Source organism: Onychomys torridus, chromosome 7, assembly GCF_903995425.1.
Source record: "Onychomys torridus chromosome 7, mOncTor1.1, whole genome shotgun sequence".
NCBI lineage: Eukaryota > Metazoa > Chordata > Mammalia > Rodentia > Cricetidae > Onychomys > Onychomys torridus.
Window position 1 is genome coordinate 91,036,992 of NC_050449.1, and position 24,668 is coordinate 91,061,659.

General features: G+C 43.5%; 1 protein-coding gene across 2 annotated transcripts in view; it reads left to right on the forward strand.

The window, feature by feature from the left end:
• Positions 1–24,668, forward strand: part of Nmnat3 (nicotinamide nucleotide adenylyltransferase 3) — a 126,688-nt gene that overhangs the window by 78,880 nt on the left and 23,140 nt on the right. For both annotated transcript variants that reach the window (XM_036193558.1, XM_036193556.1), the window contains exon 3: positions 22,279–22,462. In XM_036193558.1, the coding sequence (XP_036049451.1) occupies positions 22,279–22,462 (184 nt within the window). The remainder of the gene's footprint in view (positions 1–22,278; positions 22,463–24,668) is intronic.

The following is a 24,668-nucleotide window of genomic DNA, read 5'->3' on the forward strand; positions in this document are numbered from 1 at the left end:
TTCCTTAAGTGTAAATTACTATGAAGGTAAATTGAAAATGTATCGAGAAATGGGCAAGGATGCTTGTGCAGAGTCGAGGAGTCATCAAGCTTCGGTTGTTCTGGAAATGTTTTAAAAATTCCCCTTTCAGTATAATTAAGGTAGAAAGAATTAATCGGCTTAACAAGCCTCCACCTTCTTTACACCATCTGCCCTGAGGGTGGCCCACTCATCTCTCCAGCCTCCGGAAAAACCAGTCCCCTTCCCTGAGCCTTTTCTGATCCGAGGCTAGCCTGTGTGCAGCTGCCTAGCACTAACTACCCTGTGGTGGCTGGCTGGCTGCCTCCCTGAGGCTGAGGATCCAGACCTATGGACTACCTCCATGTTTATTTATGAATGCCCAAGAGGAAATGGTGCTTGAGATGACAAAAGGGGCGGGGTTAAAATTTAGGTTCAGTAGTATTTCCTGCATGCCCTCCTACATGCCATCCACCATGTCTGCCCATGACAGTTTCTGTTCCCTATACTAATGCATTTGAATGCTACACCAAGGCTTTTGAAATATGTGCTATCATTTATTTTCATTGTATAGGTAAACAGAATTGACATGATTTTTTGAATTCTCTGAGAAACCTGATTTTGGGGAGCAGATGAAATGGCAGATTCCCCACCGTTCACAAGAAGCAGAGCCACTTTGTATGGGTCCCACAAATGAAGGAGAACAAGGCAGAGCTGTGCTGCTTTCCATGGGCTAAAGGGCCACATACCCAACCAAAAACGCCTGCTGACAACCCATCCTTACAGCCCCCTCACACATACTTTCTTTCCATAGAAAGGTCATTGCAGATCTAAGGTCCTCAAGGAGAAGATAGTCAGTTTCTGAGAAGCCACAGACCCTAGCATTTCCAAATTCTTAAAAAAATCCCACAGGCACACACCTATATTCCCAGCACTTAGGAGGTAGAGGCAGGAGGATCAGGAGTTTGAACCCCATTACAGGCTAAATAGTAAGGTCAAGGCTAACCTGGGCTACATGAGACCTGTCTGAAAATAAATAATTAAAACAAAAAAACTTAAAAAGCACCCATCTACTCTTGAGACAGAGGACTTAACCCCCATGTCTTATATTTGTCTAGGAGTTTCGCACTGTTAAAAACTGCAAAGAATGTTAAGTTTTCTAATTCTTGACTACAAGTCCCTTTAACTTTTTTTCCTCAGGTGAACAAAGCTGGGGGAATAGGCATATGACCCCTGGATGACAACTGGTAGAACTTTCCCTTGTGCCCATGTGCCTAATAGGAAGCTCTCAACTGAGAACCACTGAGAACTAAGGGCCCTGTCCAAAGCTTAGCACTGTATAGAGGTACTACACGTAAGAGCCGTGATACCCAAAGCTCCATAGCACTAAAGCAGAGGCAGAGCTCCCCACCCAGGGCACGATATGGAAGACGCTAAGATACGAAGGCTGACGGAGGGCAAGGAACGCTGGAGAAGCTGGATGCAGGGCTGTACAGAGGCAATGCTTATGAGGACTTCAAGCCCCAGTCACTGGAAGAATTCAAGAGTGCTGCCAAGGGTTAAAGACCCCAGTCAAAGCTCTGGAGTGTAATTCGGTGCTGCATGCCCTAACTCTACCTTGAGCACCTAGAGCAATAAGCCTCCAGCTTTGAAAGCTTGGAACTAAAGCCCCTGGTTCTCAAGGCTTAGAGACAGAAGCTTCTAGATGTGGGAGCCCAGCATCTGAGCCCCTAGAGCTCAGGGTCATCAGTGTGAGGGGCTGCCACTGTGCCTATCAGCATTATGTCTAGATAGAGTAACAAAACTCCCAGCATGTGTGGCATTCTTAAAAGATAGACACTAGATTCATCAGGCACATTAGATGCACACCATTGCTAGATGCACACAGCGGGGGCGGGGGCATTTAGGCATTCTCGCAGATTAATAGGTTCTAATAATCTGCACCTATGCAGGACCCTAAGCAAACAACCACCCTACCAGGGGCTTTGTAACCACTCATTCAAATAGAAACACTCATCCAGCCAATGCCAAGTGCCAGTGAATGATTATAGAAGATGAGGATGGAGAGAGGACCAAAAATATTTTAAAAGGAGCAAAGAAATGTCTTGGCAGGTAAAGGTGCCTCCCACCAAACCCAGTGGCCAAAGTTTGATCCCTAGACCTCATGGTGTAAGCAGAGAATGGACTCCTGAGTTTGCCCTCTGACCTCCATACCAGTGCCATGATGTGAGCACACACACTCCAAATAAGTACAAACTTATAAAAAAGTTTTAATCCCTTCTACACACACCAGCTAAGAAGGAAACAGACCACAGGAAATACTGCTGCTTTCTTGTTTACTTTTCTCAATTGTTACAAAGCTGTACACAAAGAAAGCAGGACATTTGGAAAAGAATGAAAGAGAAAACGCCTACTGGTAAGCTTGGGCATTGAAAGGTTCTGGAGGGGGCTTTCTAGCGTGCAGGACGAGGTTGCCTGTTGAAAGGAAGACACTTCACAGACAGATCAAGAGCAGACAGAAGAGCAACAAGCAAGCACCTAGGGCTCCAAGGAGGGAGGGTGGTGCACACACTTAAAGCTGCAAACTCCACTTTGGGGCTGCAGGCTACCTGGATCTGCTATTCTCTGTACCCCAGGCCTCCACAATCCAAGTATGCCGCCATGGCCTTGGGAAGGGATGAGAGCTGCTGATTCGCTAGAGCATTGGACTCCAAAGGGCTAAAAATTTTGGCTGAAAAAACAAACAGATGAAAAGTGTGTTAAATGTGTTTGGAATCTGATAAGGAAATTAAAGAAAAGAGTGCCCAAATGGCCCCATAGCCTCAGCAGCCTCAGCTACAGCATGCTCTCCAGGCTTCGCTTGGAAAGCCAGGTTTAATCACAATAATCTCTTTTTAAAAGCTGGCTTATCCTGTGGGGTTGAAATCCTGGCTTTTTTAAAACCTGCTCTCCTCCAGCTCTCTTCCCCTGTTTCCTCAACTTCCCAAAGCATTTGCAACAGTTACTGTTGATATGTCTTAGACATTTCCCTTTCAAGGCCTTATTTCCAGAGTACTTTTCAGCCAGCACAGCTGAAGAAAGAGAGATCAAGAAGAGAGAGCTGATGTGGGTGGGGTGGCTGCAGGGAGATCACTGGGACCCTTCCTGCTGAGCCCAGGACTAAGTCTGTGCAGGAGAAAAGGAATTAGCCTGCACTCCCAGACAACTGCATCCTAACATTACCCACCCCTTAACTCAATTGTTTTAGTGTGTGTAGTTTTGTTTAAAACTTGTATGGTGGATCTTAATAAAATGTTGATAAATGTGCCAAGGCATTCTCCGTGGAAATAATGCAGTTTTTAGTTTGGAATGTCACTAAGGCTTTGGTTCATGTTTTGTGAGGCTGCTAGCTTTTTAAGTAGCAATAACGTTTTGTTAAAGCCTGGTCTTGCTGGCAAAGATGATCACATTTTTCAGGGCAGTTCCAAAGAGACCTGTTTCTCTATCACATCCCCAAAAGGTGAACAGTCTAGGGGTATCCTTCTTAGCCTCGGCTAGCTTAGCCATCCTCTGTCTAGACTCCACTGCCCCTCACCAGCACAGTGCACTGGGAAACAGATCAGGGTTCTAGTATAAATCCCATATTTTCTGGTAGTGCCTACAACCAGATCTTATGGAGGCATTTTCTCAATTGAGGCTCCCTCAGCTCCCATGACTCTAGCTTGTGTCAAGTTGACATAAAACTAGCCAGCACCGCTACCGTATGAAAAACCACACCAAACTTGGTACAAATTGACCATTTTGTAATGTTCACCAATTCATTGAGTCGGGAATTTGGATAGAGCACAAGGGGCAATGTACTCATCTCTTGGCCAGTTTTTCAGCCAAGACACGACATTGTTTTCCTTCATGCCTAACAGACGATGCTGAATGTTGAGACCATAACATGGACATGTGGCCACTCAGCTCTCTCTAGGTAGGCTAGTTTAGGATTCTACAGCATGATACCTGTATTGAAAAGATGAAGTATCTCCAGACTCTAAAATGGGAGCTTCCAGTTATCAATCAGTATCACTGTTCATGTTGTAACATAGAGAACTAGCCAGGTTCTCAATTGTGAGCATGTTTGGCCCAGGCAGTTGCCACAGTTCCCTCCCCTGCCAAGCCCACTGGGCCAAGAAAGAGAAGGAGAAGCCCATACTAAGCCGGTTATGGAGGTATGTAAGTAGCATCCCCATGCTTTTTTGTTACCAGATAGAACATTAATTACATCCAAATCACAAGTCTCAGTGACATGATGGTAAGCAGTTTATTTTTTTTCTTTTTGAGACACTGTCTTGTTTTATAGCTCAGGTCTCAAATTTGTGATCCTCCTGCCTCAGCCTCCAAAGTGTTAGAATTACAGGCCTGCACATCTCACCAAACTGATAGTTTGTTTCTTGATCATAGATCTGTGGGTCAATGGGACAATGAATTCCCTCCTCTCTTGTTCTGAAGTCTAAGGAAATAGGAAAGGGGTTGGCTGACTTCCATGTTTTTCCAGTGGAGACAGCAGAGGTACAGGATAGAAGTGCTACCAAGCAAGCAGGTTTCACATCACGCCCCAAAGTCCAAGGGTGGAGAAGTATCTTCTGTCTTGGTGTAATGGTATAATGGGATCATGAGGCATGGGGGCCAATGATTCAATCTACCATAGCCATTTTCTAGCACAGAGAAAATTGGATAAGGTTATTGTGGCATTACAGCTAGTGTTTAACAGATAATCATGGATACAAACTACCCATATAAAGTAGAAGGTTATCAAATTGCTAATAAAAGAATAATTCAGCAAGACCAGGTAGCATTTACCCCCAGTATTAAAGGATAGTTTCCTATAAAGATCTTTATTCATGTATCACATTACTAAGACAATATATTTTTATGAAACCTAAATCATCATCTCAATACATACTTGAAAGTCATTATGTAATATGCAATAGCTACTCAGGTGGTTTTTCATACTCTTAGTAAATGAGATCTACAAAAATGCTTCTCTAGCTGATGCTCAGTGGAGCCTTGCTTCAGCAGCCTCACCACTGAAACAAGGAAAACGAGAGGAAAGCCCTCCCACCACCATGCTTTTCCAATAGTGTGAGTCCAGATCAGAAACATGCAGCAGAGGCACAGTCTTCATTACTTCAGATGATGTCACTCCACCCCTTGGAAACCAAGAAGCATTTGAAAAACCATTAGAACTAATAAGTTCAATAAAGTAGACTAAAGCATGGGAGTTCCCAGGTAATGATTATAATGCCACCTGATGAAAAAGATAGGACAAACTGTAACAAGAATAAAAGTCAACCACAGAGGTAACGCCCAAGATACACATCCCTGGAGGTAACTTGAGCTCAACAGGGGAGAAACATGCCAAGTGGAACAGTCTGCCTTTGAGACACTTGGCAAAGTGGAAATGTGGCCTAATTTCCATAGAGATGGCTTTCTGATGAAAATGCCCATGGGTGTGTTGATCTAACTTCTCAAGGTTCTCCTGGAGAACTAAGCAGGTGCTTTCGGGGTGCTCACAGAGAGTCAAATGTCATTTTTCAGAGAGGACTGAACAGATACAGCACTGACTCCAGGCAGCAACCAGAGCATAAAGTCTGTGTTAAAGAACGATGGATGGGGTGGGAGTAAAGACTCAGCATGGGACGTGTGGTCGGAGTCTTCACCCATGCCAAAAACCAGACAGGGCCCCCCCCCCCACCTGGTGCTCCCAGCTTGGTGGAGGCAGAGACAGGGCAATTCATTCTTAGAGCTTGCCGGCTAGTCAGTCTAGTCAAACTGGTGAGCTCCAGGCTTAGTGAGAGATCCCACCTCAAAAACTGAGGTGGAGAGCAGCTGAAGAAGACACCGAGCATTGACCTCTGCCTTCCACATGCATGAACACACATGCATACTCACAAACATACACACACATACACCCAGAAAATAGAGCACACACCTATAATCCCAGCACTTGGGAGACAGAGGCAGGTGGATCTCTTTGAGTTCGAGGCCAGCCTGGTCTACAGAGCAAGTTCCAGGACAGCCAGGGCTACACAAAGAAACCCTGTCTCAAAAAATCAAAACCAAAAACAAAATGATTACAAGATAGTATATGAAAGGAGAAAATTTCAGTGTAGATGGGGAATGCTTATTTAATAAAGTGGATGGTATAATGTTTAGAGAGAAAACGAAATTCTATTTTGCATTTCATATATTTCCCTCAAAAAATACTAAAGAGAAAACCACAAGTGGAGAATCCCCTGCCAATGGCTGTTTGCTTTGGCCTGCAGCAGCCTCCTGGGACTATACAAGTATCAGTCTGGAGGTCAAAGAAAAGTGACAATAAGCCCAATGCAGCCTTTATCCTTTCTCTGTGAAGAGAATAATTAAATAAGCTCCACCCCTGGCTCTGGCAGGACTGCCCAGCAGCCAGCGCTGTCCAAAAAAAAAAAAAGATGGCAGTTGGTTTGAGAAGGGCCACAGCTCCAGGGAAGGTGGCAAGGCCACCAACTCAGGACAGGAGACTTCTGTTAAAGAAAATTCAACATGTCAGCCCCTGCATCCTTTTGAGACTCAAGAGGAAATGCTGCTCATAGCTGGAGAGCCTGTCATTGAGGAGTCAGAAGTCAGGGTGGTTTCACCAATGAAAACACCATTATCCAGCGGGCACTCGGGGAGGCCATTGCCAGCAATACAGCATCCATCCCAGCATCACCTCCAGAACTCAAGAAAGACATGAGATGAGAAGCTAAGGTGGAGAATGATGCAAGCAGTAGAGCAGAGGGACAGAAGTAATCCCAGGAAGCACCAAGGTGGAGCCACAGAGATGCTCAGAACAGAGATGGGAAGACGCCACCAATCCGAGACTTGGACTTACTCCCCCCCCTAGCCAGACAGGGGCTGGTTAAAGCTCTGTGATGGCAAAGAATCATCTCCATGTGGTCACCAGTGGACTCCAGAAGCAATTTCAGTTCTTCATCAAAGAGTTTAATAACTCTAAAATGGCATGATTTTAAATACCAATTTAAACCAGGAAAAAACAATGGTATTTTTTAGTGAATAGTCCCATTACCAGCCCATATACTGTGAAATTGGATCTCAATAGCTGCCGCTAACTCTTCTTATTCACAGTTTGTGTGTGTGTGTGTGTGTGTGTGTGTGTGTGTGTGTGTGTGTGTGTGTAAGAGAGAGAGAGAGAGAGAGAGAGAGAGAGAGAGAGAGAGAGAGGGAGAGAGAGAGAGAGAGAGAGAGAGAGAGAGAGAGAGAGAGAGATTAGAAGTTGAACTCAGGGCCTCACATATGCTAAAAAAAAAAAAAAAAACACTACAGCAAGCTACATCTCTGTTCATTCATTCATTCATTCATTTTTGAGATAGGGTCTCATGAGGTTTCCCAGGCTGGCCTTGAACTTCCGATCATACTTCTTTGGCCTCCCAGGTAGCTGGAATTACAGCTCTGTCTACAAGGCTCCCATTTATTCAGAATTTCTAAGAAGTGATGTAGGAAGAAGCAGCTCCTTAGGTTTTTGTTTTTGCTTTTTCTCTCTCTCTTAAATTATCTAAAATTTGGGAGCATGGTCTACAAAGATGGTCAGCACACACTGATCCTAGCACAATTTTGTTCCACTTTTTAAATTTCCATTATTATGCAGACATATAAAGATGGTATTTTCAAGAGAGCTGTTACCAAGGAAAAAATGTTGATCCTAGAGTGAAGTTGTAAATTAGACCTAATGAGTAAGTGTATAATAGTAGACTTACATAACTGAGGGAAAGCGTAAAGGACAACCTGAACCCGATAAGCACTATAACTATGTTCTTTGTGCTGCTCCGTTCCCTTTTCAGATTTAGAACCATCTACACTATCTATACTCTACTATCAGCTTCCAGTTATGAAAAATGAGGATTTGGCTCTCTCATGCCTCCATCCTCACATTCATCCACACTTCACCCCCACTACAAGCTCCCAAATGGGTTGGCTCACAATGGCGGCTGATAGTTTCACTGCAGACATTTGGGTTAGTGTAAACAGTGTTAATAGAGCACACAGTCCCCTATGACTCCATTGCCTCTCATAGAAGCTTTGTTTTTTCCTATGAGTTAGCGACTGCTTCATTTGTTTGTTTACCTGGGTTCCTTACACCTGTCCCTAATCCAATCCCAGCTTCTCAAGAAGGTCTCTGAAGGTCTTCTTGTGTCTGCCTGGATCCCCCCAGAGCCACTCAGCTTGGATCCCAACAGCCAGCCCCCAGTGCTGTCAAACACACACTGTCTTTCTGGGATTTCCTTCAGTTTTCCAAGGGATTCCCTTGCCTGGCTCCTGATGCTGGAAACTGCTTCTTGAATCCCATGCTTTCTGCTTTTATTGATTTAAGTTCTTATTTTAGAAGAGTTGCATCCTCGGGCATCTTCCTGAGGACACCTATATAGTGGGTATGTTTGCCAAGACCTTGCAGATGTATGAACAAGGTTTGATACTATATTCCTGAGGGCAGTAACTACAGCCCACAAGCTAAATCTGGCCCATGGCTATTTTTTATTCACTAGGTGAATTAAGAGGATTTTTATGTTTTCTTTCTATTTAATTTTTTTCAAAAGAAAGAATATTAAGAAATATTGAACATAGTCTAAAAGGCCCAAGGGTTTATCATCTGTTCATAGTAGAAAAAGTCTTCCAGCCCCAATTTTGTTGTTATTTTTTAAGATTTTTTTATTTATTGTGTATACAATATTCTGCCTGCATGTATGCCTGCTGGCCAGAAGAAGGCATCAGATCTCATTACAGATGGTTGTGAGCCACCATGTGGTTGCTGGAAATTGAACTCGGGGCTTTTGGAAGTGCAGCCAGTGCTCTTAACCTCTGAGCCATCTCTCCAGCCCCTGCCAGCCCATGTTTTAATTGATTGATAATTGGCCAAATACAGAACTGTACTTTGGAAGTCGTTTTCATTTAACACTTTGGAGACTCCTCTCCACTGCCTTCTGGGTCCCCCTGCTGTGAAGAAGCACACCTCTCCTGCTTTCCAGCCAGGCATGTTTGACCTATAGTTCCCTCTCTGGAAACATCTAGGTTCTTTACTTCCAAACCAATGGTCTGGAATCTCCAAAGGCACAGCCGCAGTGCAGACCTTCTTCTGTTCAAAGTGCTAGTGATTAGCCTGAAATGTGTCTGTCTTTCTAGTCTAGTGTTTTCTTACTTCTTTGATGATTTCCTCTCAGTTTTTCTGCTTTCTCTGGAATCTCTGTTAACATCTGTCTACCTCCTGGGTTGAAGGTCTGGTGCTATCTTTTTTCTAGCATATGATTCTCTTACAGTTTTCTTCTAAGTCTTCTACTAATTGATGCCACTGCCACTGTCATCTACCAGAATACAAGTTCCAGGAGTGCAGGAATTAGCTAAGATATCATCACCTGTTTCCCCAGCATTAGCAACACATCTGGCATTGATGAACATTGTTAATTGAATGAATATCTTTTAATCTCTAAGAGCTGTGTCTTGTTTTAAAATTGTCTCTTTATAAAGCTCTCATTTTCATTCATAGGTGGGATGTAGTCCCTGAAGTATTTTTGACAATGTTTCTATAATGTGGTTTGTTTTTGTTGTTGTTGTTGTTGTTGTTGTTGTTGTTGTTATTTAACATTTATTGAATTCGTGTGTTGTAGGGAGCTAGTTAGGTCCTTTTGAATGTGTATTACTGACATGAGCATAGCCATGTCAAGGACCCCAATGCTTCAGACCCATGGGTGTGGCAAAGCCTTCCCTGTGTGAGGCTCCGAGGGAAGGCAAAGCCTTACTCTGGTTCTTGTGCCATGTTGATAATGTGTATAGAAAATGTCCACCATAGCTTCCCCCAACTCCCAGATTGCCGTAGTTATCAAGAGACCAAGATTAGCTAAACCTGCATCCCTCTAATACCACAAAGCTTGCCTCCCTGTTCAGTTGTATACCATAAACCCCACCTCCCTGTTCAGTTGTATACCATAACACCTCCCTGTCCAGCTGTATATAATAAACACACTGAGTTTCCAGGGTCCTGTTGCTTCTCCATCAGAAAGCCCAGACTGCCGACCTCAGCCTTTCTGTGCCCAGGTCTCTGTACCTGTCACTTCTTCTGCCACCCTATTTAGGGTTCCAGGACCAAAGCCATGCCAAGAGCATGTGTGTGTGTGTGTGAGAGAGAGAGGGGGGGGGGAGGGAGACAGAGAGGGAGGGAGAGGGGAGGGAGGGAGAAGACAGTTCACCAGAATCAGTTCTTTCCTTCCATGCTGTAGGTCCTGAGTGTAGACCTCAGGTTGTCACTTTGTGCCTTCATCACTGTCCTCTGAACCATCTCGTTTCTCCTGGGAGATTTGTTTTCCTTCCTGTAATTGCTCTCTACACTCCCTGTGACTTCCAAAGACCTTGTCTCCTGGGGGCTGTTTTAGTCTCCATCTTTTATGGTAGGACTCCTTCCAAAATTCATCCTTTCTTCTGCTTAATCCATTATCAGTTGTGATAACAAAATTGCCTGGAGCTGAGTTGTTACAGTTCTAGAGCCTGGAAGATCAAGATCAAGTTGTTCATATAATAAAGGCCTCTTACAGGATCTGACATGACATGAGAGATCACATGACAAAAGGGAGTGCTGGAGACTGGGAGGAGCGGGTCTCTCTCTTCTATAACAGCAGTCACGATCATTCATTCCATGAAGCATCAGTCCTTCAGCTGTTACCTGATTACCTCATAGGCCTCTCCCCTTAGTAGGAACCACACGGATGACCAGGCTTCTAACATGTGAACCTTGGAAAGATGCACTTACCCCGAATCTAAGCCATAGAAGCCTTTCAGGCATGGCTGCAGATCAGGTCCCAATGCTGACCTAAACTCCAGGCACATGTGTAAAGCTGGCCTCACAATTGCATCATTTTCTGTAGGGGCAAGGTCCCCAAATATGAGGAAATGCCCTAGGAATCTGGATAATTTCCCACAGAGACATCTCTGCTTGTGTTCTGGAAGACAAACTTAAATCATGTCTAGATGTGCCACACTACCACCACCACCCTGCCCCCTCTCCCACTCCCTCTTCAACTGTACTTCTATCCATGAATCAAAGTTGTCTCTGGTCCAAGCTAGTGAGAAAGCTCATATGTTGCCTACCAGGGTGGGAGACTTAAGGTAGACAGCAAGAGGCTGGGACATTCCTAAGTTTCCTTACAAAAACTCAACTAGTCCTGCTTTCTACCCGTCTGGCACCCCAACCTATACAGTTCACTACCACCCCATTTCCCAAGTCACTCTGGGCTTCGGCTGTGTGTATGACTTGGCTTCTGTTGGGTCTGCTGCCTAGCGGCTCTGGTCGGTCTGTTACCATTCCTCAGTTCTCCAGATTCCAAAATCTTGTTGACTTGGCTAACTATTGCTTTCTCTTTCACAGCCCCATCACCCCTGTGACCTCAGCTTTATTTGATTCCCCTTAGTCCATCTTACTCATTTCCAGAGGGAGTGGAAATAAAAAGGAACCCTATCCACCATGCTAAATCCACAGCCCTGTATTGCTTTAATAACCCCAAGAGGAGGCCGGTAAAGCTTCATACTAACGGATGCTACCCAGAAAGAAATGACAATTCGGTGTCCTTTAGGAGCTCTCAGTTTCTTGGGGAAGAGAAGGGTGGACAAATGCAATCATATTTGAGCTGTAATGGAGGTGAGGCTGAGCACCAGGGGGGTCTAAAGAGAAGGGAATGGGAGGGCAGGGCCCTGTTCATATAACAGGCAACACCGAGGTTGCAGCCAAGAACAGCACAGAAGGGAAATAGCTCAGTCTCCTGCCTTTTGGAAGGCCTGAAGGAGGCTTAGCTCAAAGCGGTATTTTGATTGACTCTCCTCTCCTGGCTGCTATAAAAGAGCATTGATTTCTCTATGTATGACCTGCTGTCAGAATGAGCTAGCCCACCAGAGAGACACCTGACTGTCCAGGATACCCAGCAGAGTGGCACATTGGATTTTGTCCTTCCATCCTGTTTTCCTATAAATGAGAGGTGAACATGAAGGTCAAATGTATGTAAATTGCCCCAGACAGCCCTCCTAGGCCCCATTTCTTCTTAACAGGAAAAGAGAAAACGTAACAAAAAAGTAACACACCTGTCCTTTTGAGAAAATGGGACACAGATGTGTAGGGATGTAACATATTTTGCTTTCTATAATGCTTCACAAGAGTTGAAGAAAAAATTGAATGTTAAGCCAATTCTATTACAGGTCAGTTACTTCCAGCATCCAGGGTCCAGGCACCAAGCGATCCCTCTCCTTTGGATCCTGGGTCTTTAGAGTAGTCTCTCAGCCCCACCTTATAGGCGTGACCTTTACTAAAGCCTCAGTGGGGGTTGGAACTTCCAGGTCAAGGCTGGAATGGCTACCCACTACATCTCCACCTTGTATCTAGATAAGGAGGTTCTAACCTAATACAAGACTATATACAAAGAAATGGTTATCAAATATTGTCCAGGAGTAAATTAGGGATAATGTTTTAGATAAGATGGAACTACAATCAATGTAAACAATATCAAGCAAGAAACACATACTAAAATCCAGGGAAGTCTAGAGTGTGGATAGGTGGCATGTTACAAAGATCATTCCGAAAGGTGTCCTATCCTAAAGAACCTGAGTCTAATACTTAATATATTCTATCTAAGATTTTATATATATATATATATATATATACACTAAATTGTAACAATAACTGCTAGTCTTTAATCTCATCAAAGACCTGAGAAGGAATATAATAATACCTGAGAAATGGTCTCCTGTTCCTACTACTCTCTGGACTTTAGTAAGACCCTGAGCTCTGAGTCCTTGGGTGCTGGTTCATGTCGTCTGTCAACTAGCATGGCTTTTGCAGCGAGAGCACGTGCCATCACAAGGGCTTCCTTTAACGTGAATTTTCGGAGCCACTTCTGGAGTCTGAAGCTGAATGCTGCTTCCTTATCCTCAGCTGTTTCTTCCACCCTTGAAACTGTGGAACAGAGTCCAGGACAGAGGGCTTAAGGCAGCCAAGCTGTCCAGAGACACAAAATGCATCTGAGAGCTTCCAGTTTCCAGGAGGGAAAGCTACACTCTGGAGCATGCATTCGCACAGTAAAAACATCTTTCAAGCTTCACCTTTAAAGCTAAAATGATGAGCTATTAAACCTGTGTAACCACCAACGTAAGTGGCTTACTGTGATAGCATGGGCCTGCCACTTACAAATGTCAGTCACTCTAAGAGACCACTCTAGATGAGACCTGACAGCATGGGAAAATCAATGCCCCCTCACCCCCACCCCACAGTTCATTGTTCATTCTCTCTCTCTCTCTCTCTCTCTCTCTCTCTCTCTCTCTCTCTCTCTCTCTCTCTCTCAGAGAACTAAGAAATTATGTGCTATAATGTAGACGCACAACCCCTCCCCCTATAAGCTGAAAGAGAGCTTTGTGGCCCTACCAGGTATCTGTTTCCATTTCCATGCTTAGAGTTAAATAGATTAAATCAAACTAAATCAGATGCTGTGGAACTTACCACCAGGCCCAGAAAGCTTGTAAAAGCAAGACCATCTCCTTTGCTCACCCACTTTGTTCATGCTTAATCCTTCTCATCCTCCTGAAGAACCCTGTCCTCATCATGTCCAGGGTGACGATCTCTCTTTTCCTTTTAGCTGTCTCTCTCAATGAAGCTCATCTCCAGTCTTAAAGGGGACCGTTACCATTAGTGCCCAGCCGTGCTGCCTCTAATGTGATGGGCTCTCCCCTTTTAATGTCCTCTCGCTTCATGGTCCTGTCAGGCCTCAACATGTCTATCTTAGTTCTGTCTTAGGAGCCCACAGAAGTAACTGTCAGGGACATGAGCCAGCAAGCATCTAAACAAAGCACAAAAGGAGCAAAACCATGGTTGAGAACAAAGATGTAAAAATAGCATGTGCACATGCTGCAATTGTATTATCAAGTGAAGATACGGAAACACGTACATTTAAAGAAAAAGAAAACTATGAAACCAGATTTGTTGAAGAACCTATTAGAATTTTTGCCAATTACTACAACAAAATTAAAAGTTCAGTGGTGACCCCCTAGGACATAACAACTCTAAATATTTGCACACTAAGAACAGAATCACAAACCACTGATGTGAAAAGAAAATTACCAAATCCAAAATTGTCAGTGTGGACCCCAGCACTCAACTCTCAACCTTCATTACCACTAGGCAGAATATAACACGGAAAGAAATTCAGTATCTAACTGAACTGTACAGAGCTCAACAGAAAGTGCAGGTAAAATATGAATTTTTTTCAAGCACAACTGGAAAATCCAATGAATCATACCATGAACTAGAACACATAGTTTAATAAGAGATTTAAAACTATTGAGATCATACAGTTTATGGTCTTTGGTCCAAGTGTGTCAGGTTGAAAGTAAAAGAGACAACACAAACTATTAGAACATTTGGAAAAGTTTTAAATATACGGAACTGTGTGGAAGTGAAAGCCTAGCCAAACGAAATGTTGGCTGGAGTTAATACACCGGAAGGGGGCAGAGAACGACCACTAAATACTTACATTTTTGTGCAGGAGGGGCTCACACATCAGGGAGGAAACGTGAACCTTTACCTAGTTGTGTGTGGCATGCTTGCCTGTATAAGCACACTTCAGTTGTATTATAGTTTAAATCTGAAATACAGCCCCCTGCCCAGGCTTTTGTGGTTTGAATGTTTGCTGCCCAGCTTGCTAGAACTTTTGGGGGAGATTCTGGAAACTGGGAGATGGAGGAAGTAAGACTCTAAGGATGGGTCCTGGAAGCTTCTTTGTCTGCCATGAAGTACAAGCTTACCCACATGTGCCTGTCACTTTAACTAAGCTGTTCCACCATGAAGTCCCAGCTCTGCTGCACTAAATCCCTCTGAAACCTTAAACCAAAGTGAATCCTTCTTTCTTTAAGTTGACTATGTTAGGTTTAGTCACAGAGAGCAACCATAAAACAAGCAATATAAAAATTGGTACCAGGAGTTGGGTTGTTGTTGCAATAAACCTGATTGTGTGATTCTTTGGCCTTTTGGACTTGGTTTAGGGAAGGAATTATCCTAGAATACTTTAAGCAAAGCTTTATGAGTGATTCTTGTGGGGTTCAAAATACCAAATGTCAAAAGAGATTTCAGATGTAGATAAAAAAATTTCAGAGGGAATTATACCAGGGGTTGCTCTTGTTACACTGTGTCAAAGACACTCCACAGTTTACTGGTGTCCCAAATTTTTAATTAAGGCCAAACTCAAAAGTAATGGACTAATTAAGTTGGTAAAGGAAGTTTGAAGATAGGATAACATTTGGCTTATGTGTGGCATGCTTGTTGGTGAATGCCTTTATCTAGGTTTATAGTGAAAATTGGGAGCAAGAAGCAGAGCCAGATGATTTGAAAGGCATGAGAGTTAGCCAGAAAAAGAACTGGTTTAAAGCTGAATCAAAGAGACCATAATTAAAGTGATTGGAACCAATAAAAAGAAGCCAAGTACTTTAGTCTGGGGCGATAGGAAGGATGTCTTGAAGTCATTTCAAGATTTATCACGACCTAATGAATCCAGCTCCAGGGTGTAAAACTACAAACTCATTATTCAAAAGACCTTATCTTTATAGAAGTGTCTCCCATGCACCTGCTCACACAGAGCCTCCTAAGGAAGTGTTTTCCAGGTTAAGCCATGTAGGCACTCACAGACTACTGCAGCCATGGTCCGCAAGAGCCAGGGGGCTGACTGCTGCTTAAGCAACAGCAGAATTACATATGATCTCCATGATGACATGCAGAATGCAAGTTACAGTTTCGTAGAGGCTTCTAGCAAGATTCCAGGGGAAAGCCCGGGAAGCTAGTTAGTATGCAGAGGGTCACATTACATGAAGGAAGCTCCTAAGAGATTAATGTATTAAACTGGGTGAGTGAAACCTAAGTTGTAGAAGAGACCTTGAGATATTGAAGATTCCAGGCATGTAGAATATCTGTGAGCTTGGAGTTCAAATCATGCCACCACATACCTCTAATGTCAGGCATGAATCTCTAGGATTTGCTGCCTGCTCTAATAGGTTTCAGTCTTGCTTTGATCCTAACTTTCTTTTATGTCCCCATTCCTCCTTGGAAAATTGTGATTTTCTTTATTTGTACAGGGACTCATAGCTAAGAGTTGGCCTTGAGTCTCAGTGGAGGATCTGGGCTTAGACCTTTGACCAGTACTGGAACAGTTAAGACTATGGGGACATTTGCACGTAAACTAAATGCATTTATATCATAAGATTATCATAAGCTTTTGGGTGACAATAGTATAAGTTTGTGGTTTGACTCTAAAATGCTCCACACAGGCTCATGTTTTGAACATTTATTCCTCAGTTGATGGAACTATTTTGAGAAATCTGTAAACTTTTGGGAGGCAGGGCCCAACTGGAGCAAGTAAGTCGCTGGGAGGCAGGGGGCTCATTTCCTGCCTTGCTCTCTGTTCTTTGGTCTGCTATGATGCAAATAGCTCCCACCACACACTTTGACCATCCTGAACTGAGCCAGTTCTTCCTCATCATGATAGACTGAAACTCTCAGAAATGATGAGGCAAAATGAACACTCCCTCCTTGAAGCTGTCTGTGTCAGTTTATTTGATCACAACATTGGAAAAGTAACTACCAGAAGCTGCAAGGTAAAGATCACCATGTAAACACCTATATATGTACATTTATATATACCAATAACAAATGTGAAAACCAAACTTTAAAACATCATCCCATTTAAAGTTGGTTGAAGAAAATTAACTACTTAGATTAAGACTAATAAAATGTGTATAATTTATGTCTAAAATTATAACAGGCCAATGAAGAAATCATAGGAGACCAAAACACTAGCATTTTAGTAGACTAGAAAACACTAAAGTTCAGTGCATTATTTTGAATCAGGCTGATTGATAGACTGAGTGGATAGGAATATAAATCAGGTGAAATTATCTACAAGAGGGTGAGATGTTGAGGTCCCGTAGATCCTGTAAGAAAGCTGGAAGAAACAGAAATAAAGAGGCACAGGGGCCAGGCAGTGGTGGCACATGCCTTTAATTCCAGCACTTGGGAAGCAGAGGCAGGTGAATCTCTGTGAGTTCGAGGCCAGCCTGGGCTACAAAGCTACCCTGTCTCAAAAAACAAAAACAAACAACAAACAAAAAGAGGCTCAGGTAATTTCTACAGAGATAATAACTAAGAATTTTTCTACTCTAATGAAAGACACTAATCCACATGTTAAAGAGATTCTGAGGAAATATAAATAAAAGAAAACCTTATAGACAAAGACTATGTATGAAGCAACAAGAATACAGATTGCCTGCCCAGGGAGGGCAGACTTACACAGCACTTCTCAACAGCAACAATATAGGACAGTAGAACAGTAACTGGAGAGCATTGAATCAAAACAATATTTCAGCCCATTTATTTTATACCCAGTAAAAGTATCTTTCAAGATTATAACTTAAAATAAAGTCACCAACTTAAGGAAATCCCAATGTTCTGCCAGAAGGAGTGTAATCCCAAGATAGAAAGATCGGTGTGCAGGAAGAAAGGTACAAAGAGAAGAAGAATTGTAGGCGGAGTCTAAATGAGCATTGACTACATTAAACAAAACAACAAGGTCTGTCAGAGTAAGGGGAAATGGGTATTTAAAGCATCACAGCACCAGCCTGTAAGGTAGGAGGGTGCCACATAGAGCGCCAGCACCCTGAAGCCCTAACGTTCTAGCAAAGTAGTCATGAGTTTGGTCTCCTTTGGCTGTGAAATTGTGCAAATAGTGTCTACTCTAAGAGACAAGGAGAAGGGAATAATAAAAATATAAACAAATCAAGAAAAGAAACAGAAGAATAGAATGTGTGCAAGAAAAATAAAACACAAAATAACATAATACCTTTAAATGAAAATACATCACAGTAAGTGTAAGTGAATTCAGTGTTCCAGTTTAAAGAAAAACTTGTCAAAGTTGACTGAAAAATGTCTTAATGGGCTATATACAAAGGCTTTGCTTTAAAAAAAAAAAGTGTAGAAATATTGAAAAGTAAAAGGTGGAAAAAAATCACCATGTGTGGTGATGCACACTTTTATCCCTGCACTAGGGAGTAGAGGCAAGTGGATTTCTATAGGTTTGAAGCCAGCCTTGCTAAACAGAGAGAGCCCAGGACAGGCAGGGCTACGTAGAGACCCTGTCTTCAAGACAGAAAAAAATAAAGATGCGTATGCCGTGTGGATATTATTATCAGACAGACTAAATTTTAACATAGTCTGACTAGCAACCAAAAGCCTCATATAAAGACACATGTTGTAATGTGTATTCACCCAGTCATGTATTATTAAAATATGTCAAGTAAACATCTAAAAAAGAGAAAGGAAAGGAAAAATAGGAAAATCCACAACATTAGTGGGAGGATTTACTAGCTTTTTGTGACTAATACCATAGGCAGACACAAATTCACTAAGATTTAAACAAAGCCACCACTTACCTTGCCTGAATGGACACTGAACACCCACAGAATGAACACACATGCTATCTAAGCACACATGCAGCGTTCCTCAACCCTGATCATATACCCATGCATATAAAGGAAGGCACAGCACAGCTCAGGAGATTGGACCCGCTTACAGTGTGTTCTCTGACTAGAGTGGAACTAAGCCAGAAATTAATACTAAAAATATAACTCCCCTAAATCATGATATGCCTGGAAATTAAGAAAAATGTTCCTAAATAGCTGATCAAAACAGACATCACAATGGAGGTTTTAAAAAATGCTTTGAACTGAGAGACTGTGAAAGCACAGATACTAAAACATGTGGGGCATAAGAAAGATAGGGGATTTTATAGTCTGGGTTGTTTATTTTAAGAAATAAGACAAACTTCAAGTTAATTAGCTGGGCAGATACTACACAAAGTTAGAAAATGAACAGCAAGAGAGGAGCAGGGTTGAGTCCATAAAAAGAAAAAAAGAAATTGGTGAGACAGAAAACAAACATTTAGCAGAGAAAAATCAACACAGCACGTGTTGGCTCTTTGAAAAGACTAACAGAATAATAAACCTTGCAATCTTGTGCAAGGAAAAGGAAAGGGGCCCAGGCCGGGAATGAAAATGACCCACACTGCAGCTGGTGCAGCTGTTGAATACCTAAGAGGAGGTTGTGATGAACCTTATGCCAGTAAATTGAAAACTTTAAATGTAATGGGGGAAAATTCTGAAAAAATATGCAAGTTACCAAAAATCATAGTGGAGAAATGAAAAATCTGAACCATCTTCTAACCATTAAGGAGATTAAATCAGTAGTGCAGACTTCTCATACAAATTACACTCCTGCCTCATAAGACTTGGCTGGCCAGGTGTAGCCTAAGGGCAGCGTGCTGGCACTGAATATGATTCCAGAGAGAGAGAGAGAGAGAGAGAGAGAGAGAGAGAGAGAGAGAGAGAGGAGGAGGGAGGGAGGAAAGAAAGGAAGGAGAGAAGAAGGAAGGTTTCGTTGGTGAGTTCAGTCCTTCACGCTGTCCTTTTAGAATATAAAGGAGTGTATAGCCTTGATAGAGAAACCTGATTAGGAGAACTAGAGACATGTCTTCCTTCATCTCTAAAAATAACTAGCAACACAACCCATCAATATACAAAAAGGTAAGACAAGGTCAGCATGGTAGCACACACCTTTAATCCCAGGACTCAGAAAACAGAGGCAAGTGGAAATCTATGAGTTCCAGGCCAGCCTGATCTACATAGTAAGTGTCAGGCCACCTTGATGTGTATAGTTAAGTTCCAGGCTAGTCAAGGCTACAAAGTGAGACCCTATCTCAAAGAATTATATAAATAAACAAATATTTAAATACACAAATGAATTGCACTTCATTTGGGACTGAAGAGATAGCTAAATGGTTTAAAGCCCTAACTGTTCTTGCAGAATCACAGGTTTCATTCCCAGTGCTCACAACTGCCTGTGGCTGTACCTCCATGGCATCCAGTGCCCTCCTCTTAGGGCTCCCATGGGCTCTTGCACACATGGTTCTCATATTCTTCCATAGGCTTGATATCTCTCTCTCTCTCTCTCTCTCTCTCTCTCTCTCTCTCTCTCTCTCTCACACACACACACACACACACACACACACACACACACTCACACACACATACACACACACACACAGAGATAGATAGATAGATAGATAGATAGATAGATAGATAGATAGATAGATAGATGATAGATATATCTTAATGAATAATTAAATATTTTGCCCTAAATGGGATTGCTTCAGGAATGCAGTGCTTACGATTAGAAAACTAATCAGTGCTATTCCCCTATAGTAACTGACCAGGGGAGAAAACCACACGGTAGTTTGTGAAGAGTGGCAGAATATTTTAAAAACTTGTACATTCACTGTGCTGGCTGCTTCTATGTCATCTTGACACAAGCTCAATTAAGAAAACGCCTCCATAAAACCAGACTGTAGGGTATTTTCTTAATTGGTGATTGATGGGGGTGGGCTCAGCCAATTGTGGGTGGTTCTGTCCCTGGCCTAGCCTGGTGGTCCCATGCGCTATAAAAAAATAAAAAATAAAAAATAAATAAATAATTTTTTAAAAAGCAGGCTGAGCAATCCATGAGAAGCAAGCCAGTAAGCAGTGCTCCTCCATGGCCTCAGCATCAGCTCCTGCCCCCAGGTTCCTGCCCTGCTTGAATTCCTGTCCTGACTTCCTTCAATAATGAACAGTGATCTGGAAGTGTACACTAAATCAACCCTTCCCTCCCCAAGTTGCTTTGGTCATGGTGTTTCATCACAGCAATGGAAAACCTGACTAAGACACACCTGACAAGAACTCTTAAACTGTAGGTCACAAGGAATGTCTCTTAAAGTATCATTGTTGGGGTGCACAGGCTTGGTCAGTTGCCCTTGTTTCAAGGACTTAAAACACCAGTTAGTGTCTCATCAGATAAAGCCCACATAGGCTCCCAAGATCCTCAGGCAATATCCATTGCTAAGCAGCTCAGCCTACTCCCTTCACATCAGCCTCCCCTTCTATCGGGCTTCCCTTTCGTTGGCCACACATCACTCGTGGGCCTGTACAGTCAGGACGCATCCCATCACCCACCAACCCTGCTTCATTCCAAACTCCCTCTGTCTTAGTTAGCTTTCTGTTGCCATTATAAACACCATGACCAAAAGCAACTTGAAGGACGAAACAGTTTGTTTTTCTTGTAGATTTTAGTCCATCACTGAGGAAGCCAGGGCAGGAACTCAAGGTAGGAACCTAGAGGCAGGAGCTGAAACAGAGACCATGGAGGAACACTGCTTACTGACTTGTTCTCACTCAGCCTGCTTTCTTACAACACCTAGGACCACCTGCCCAGGAGTAGCTCTGCCCACAATGGACTGGGCCTTCCCATATCAAACATTTAATCAAGAAAATGTCCCACAGACATGCGCTCAGTCCAGTGTGATAGTTTGGACAATTGAGGTTTATAGCGAGCTTTTTTGTCAAACTATCTTGGACTGCCGGCCCACAAATAATGACATGGAGACTTACTATTAAGTATGAAAGCTGGGCCTTTGCCTAGCCTTTCCCAGCTGGCTCTTATAACTTAAGTTAGCCTATTTTTTATTAATCCATGTTCTACCACATGGCTTTTATCTCTCCTTGGTACAGTATGTCCGACTTGCTCCAAGTCTGCTGGCGAAATCCGAGCACTTAGATTTCTCCTCTTCTTCTCTCTCCCCAGAAGTCCCGCCTATCCTCTCCTGCCTAGCTACTGCCCACTCATCTTTTTATTAAACCAGTCACAGTGACACACCTTCACAGAGTACAAAAAGATGACCCACAACAGAGGGTCCCTCTTCCCAGATGACTCTGGTTTGTGTCTCATTCACAAAACTAGCCAGCATCCCTCCCGCTTTGTTTTCCAGCCCCAGAATCCTCTTTGGGGGACAAAACTATGCAAATACAATGAACTGCAGAAAGGCGCCTTAATGGTCATCAGACACATCCTGATACTGTTTGCCCTGTGACCTGTCGCCTGAGCTCCACCCTCACAGCTTCCTCTCAGTGAAGTACCACTCTAAGTTGTTGAAGACACGAGAGGGGAGGCACAGGTCATCAAGGTAGTACCCTGGCAAGCCCTAGCCCACCAGGAGGGACCTCCAAGATCTGCTCACACACAGGATGAGGTACAAACATTGAGAGCACCTGCCTGCACTATGCGGGCAACTGGGTGGCACGTGCCTTTCCTCATGCACAGCATCCCTATTCTCCCCTGCCTAGGAATGTACCAGGTGATGGAGGGCATCATCTCACCTGTCAGTGACAGCTATGGGAAGAAAGACCTGGTGGCTTCCCATCACCGAGTAGCCATGGCCCAGCTGGCCCTGCAGACCTCTGACTGGATTCGGGTGGACTCCTGGGAGAGTGAGCAGCCACGGTGGATGGAAACAGTCAAGGTGCTGAGGTAACAGGGGTCATGATGTTCAGTAATAACATTTGCAGACTGAAAGGATAAGACAGATTGCTGAGGTGGTCCCAGCCAGAACTTCCTAGCTAAGACCAGAGCAATGCCTCTGCTTATAGGGAGAGAGACCTTAGATGCACCTTTTCAGAGGGGTCCCTGGGCAAAAATAAATGAGCAGCTTCTAGCATTTGGGACTGTCTTGATTCCAAGGACTCCAGCACCAGGCCCACTGTTACCATTTAGCAGCTCTGTGACTTTGAACATGTGACTTAACCTCTCTGAGACCTCTTTATCACTTGCAAAATGAAGACAATATACTTGAATGAAGATTTTTTTCCAGAGCTGAGGACCAAACCTTGCGCTTGCTAGGCAAGTGCTTTACCACTGAGCTAAATCCCCAATCCCAAGATTTTTAAAACAGCTTTCCTGTCCTAGAACCAAGAAATTGCCTTCATGAACTGGGGCCTTTAGCTTCTTGTCATTGACAAGTTTGAAAACTGAACCTATATAATACTCCAACTTCCCTTCTTGTTTGCTCAACATAGACTCTAATATAAAAGGGAAGGAGTTATTTTAAGAGCAGAGATAGTTACTCCAGATTATCTTGTCTTTTGAATTCTTAGTAGCATTCAGCATAGTCAGCACAGCTGTTTGAAAGCCCTGGACCAGCCCTGCACATTAGGGTTAGCGGTCACTGTCCTGGCTGCCAGAGGGGATAAAGCCGGCCTGCTTAATCCCTGGCAATAGGCTGCTCAGCTAGAAGGCACAGTAGAGGTGTGACCTGTGCAATCATACAGGCTCTGCACCTTCGTTAGGGAAGGGACCACAGAGCATTCAGCAGCTCCAGTGCCGCCTTAGAACCTGCTGCCAAACTGATAGGACACATGTTTAGTAACCGCGTGAATACATGATCTCTTCCTTTTAGCCAGCTCTTGGCATAAGCCTAATCTCACACTCAAACATGCACCTAGAACATCCTTCTTAAATGAGCCTTTCTCATCGCTCACTTCTCCAAGCTAATTGAAAAGAGCTGAAGCAAGACAACAGGTTATCTAGCAAATCAGTTAGCTTTAATAAGTACTCAGTGACTAGGGCTTTCTCCCCATCCCCGTGAGAGCCACAGTTGCCTGGGACGCAGGCTTTGAAGCTAGATTTAACTGAATGACTTGATGAGAGTGATTTGGCCTCCCCAAGCCCCACTTCTTCACCCAATAAAATGAGAATAGCAGCACCTACCTTCCCTGGTTAGGACACCAGGTGGTTTTGATGAGATGGTGCAGGCAAATCAGCTGGTGGATGGTAGGTGCTAACTGATGTCATCTGCCCTCCCTCCATCCGTAATGCTGGCTGTGGTTTGTCCCCAAAACCAAAAAGCCATGCATGGACACAGAGGTGATGGCATAGTCATTTCGTGTTACTACTGCTTCTGCAGCAGAATGCCAGTGTGAGCACAGGTACTACTGTGGTGATTTTGTTTGTGATCTAACAAATAAAGCTTGCCTGAAGATCAGAGTGTGGAGCTAAGCCACTAGTTAGCCATAGAGGCCAGAGAGTGGTGGCTCACACCTTTAATCCCAGCACTCAGGAGGCAGAGGCAAGTGGATCTTTGTGAATTCAAGGCCAGCCTGGGCTACACAAGATTGATCCAGTCTAAAGGTGAAACAGAGCCAGGCAGTGGTGGCATTCACCTTTCATCCTAGCACTTGGGATCTCATGCCTTTAATCCCAACACTAGGGAGGTGGAGACAGGAAGTGATATGGCTGGGTGGAGAGAAGACTACAAGGCGGGGCAGACAGGAGCTCAGGACATTCATCTGAGGAGTTAGTGAGGTGAGAAGTGGCTGTGGCTTGTTCCTTTGTCTCTCTGATCTTTCAGCATTTACCCTGATATCTGGCTCCAGGTTTTTATTAAGACCAATTAGGATTTGTGCTGCATACTACCAAATACACTTTCTCCTCTTTCCCTGTGCCCTTTGGTCAAATGCTTCTGGACACTTTATGCACAGCAAACTTCCTAGGTACACCATCAATGTCCCACCCCAGAGGCTGTGATCTCATCAGTCTGGGTGAGGAGGGAAGAGATTCAGTATTTGTGTTGCTCCTGGTGATTCTAATATGTATTCAGGCTTGAATCCCACAGCATCGGTCACTGGATGAGAGAATCAGGATTCTGATCAGTGTTGAGATCTACTTAAAGAGCAATTGA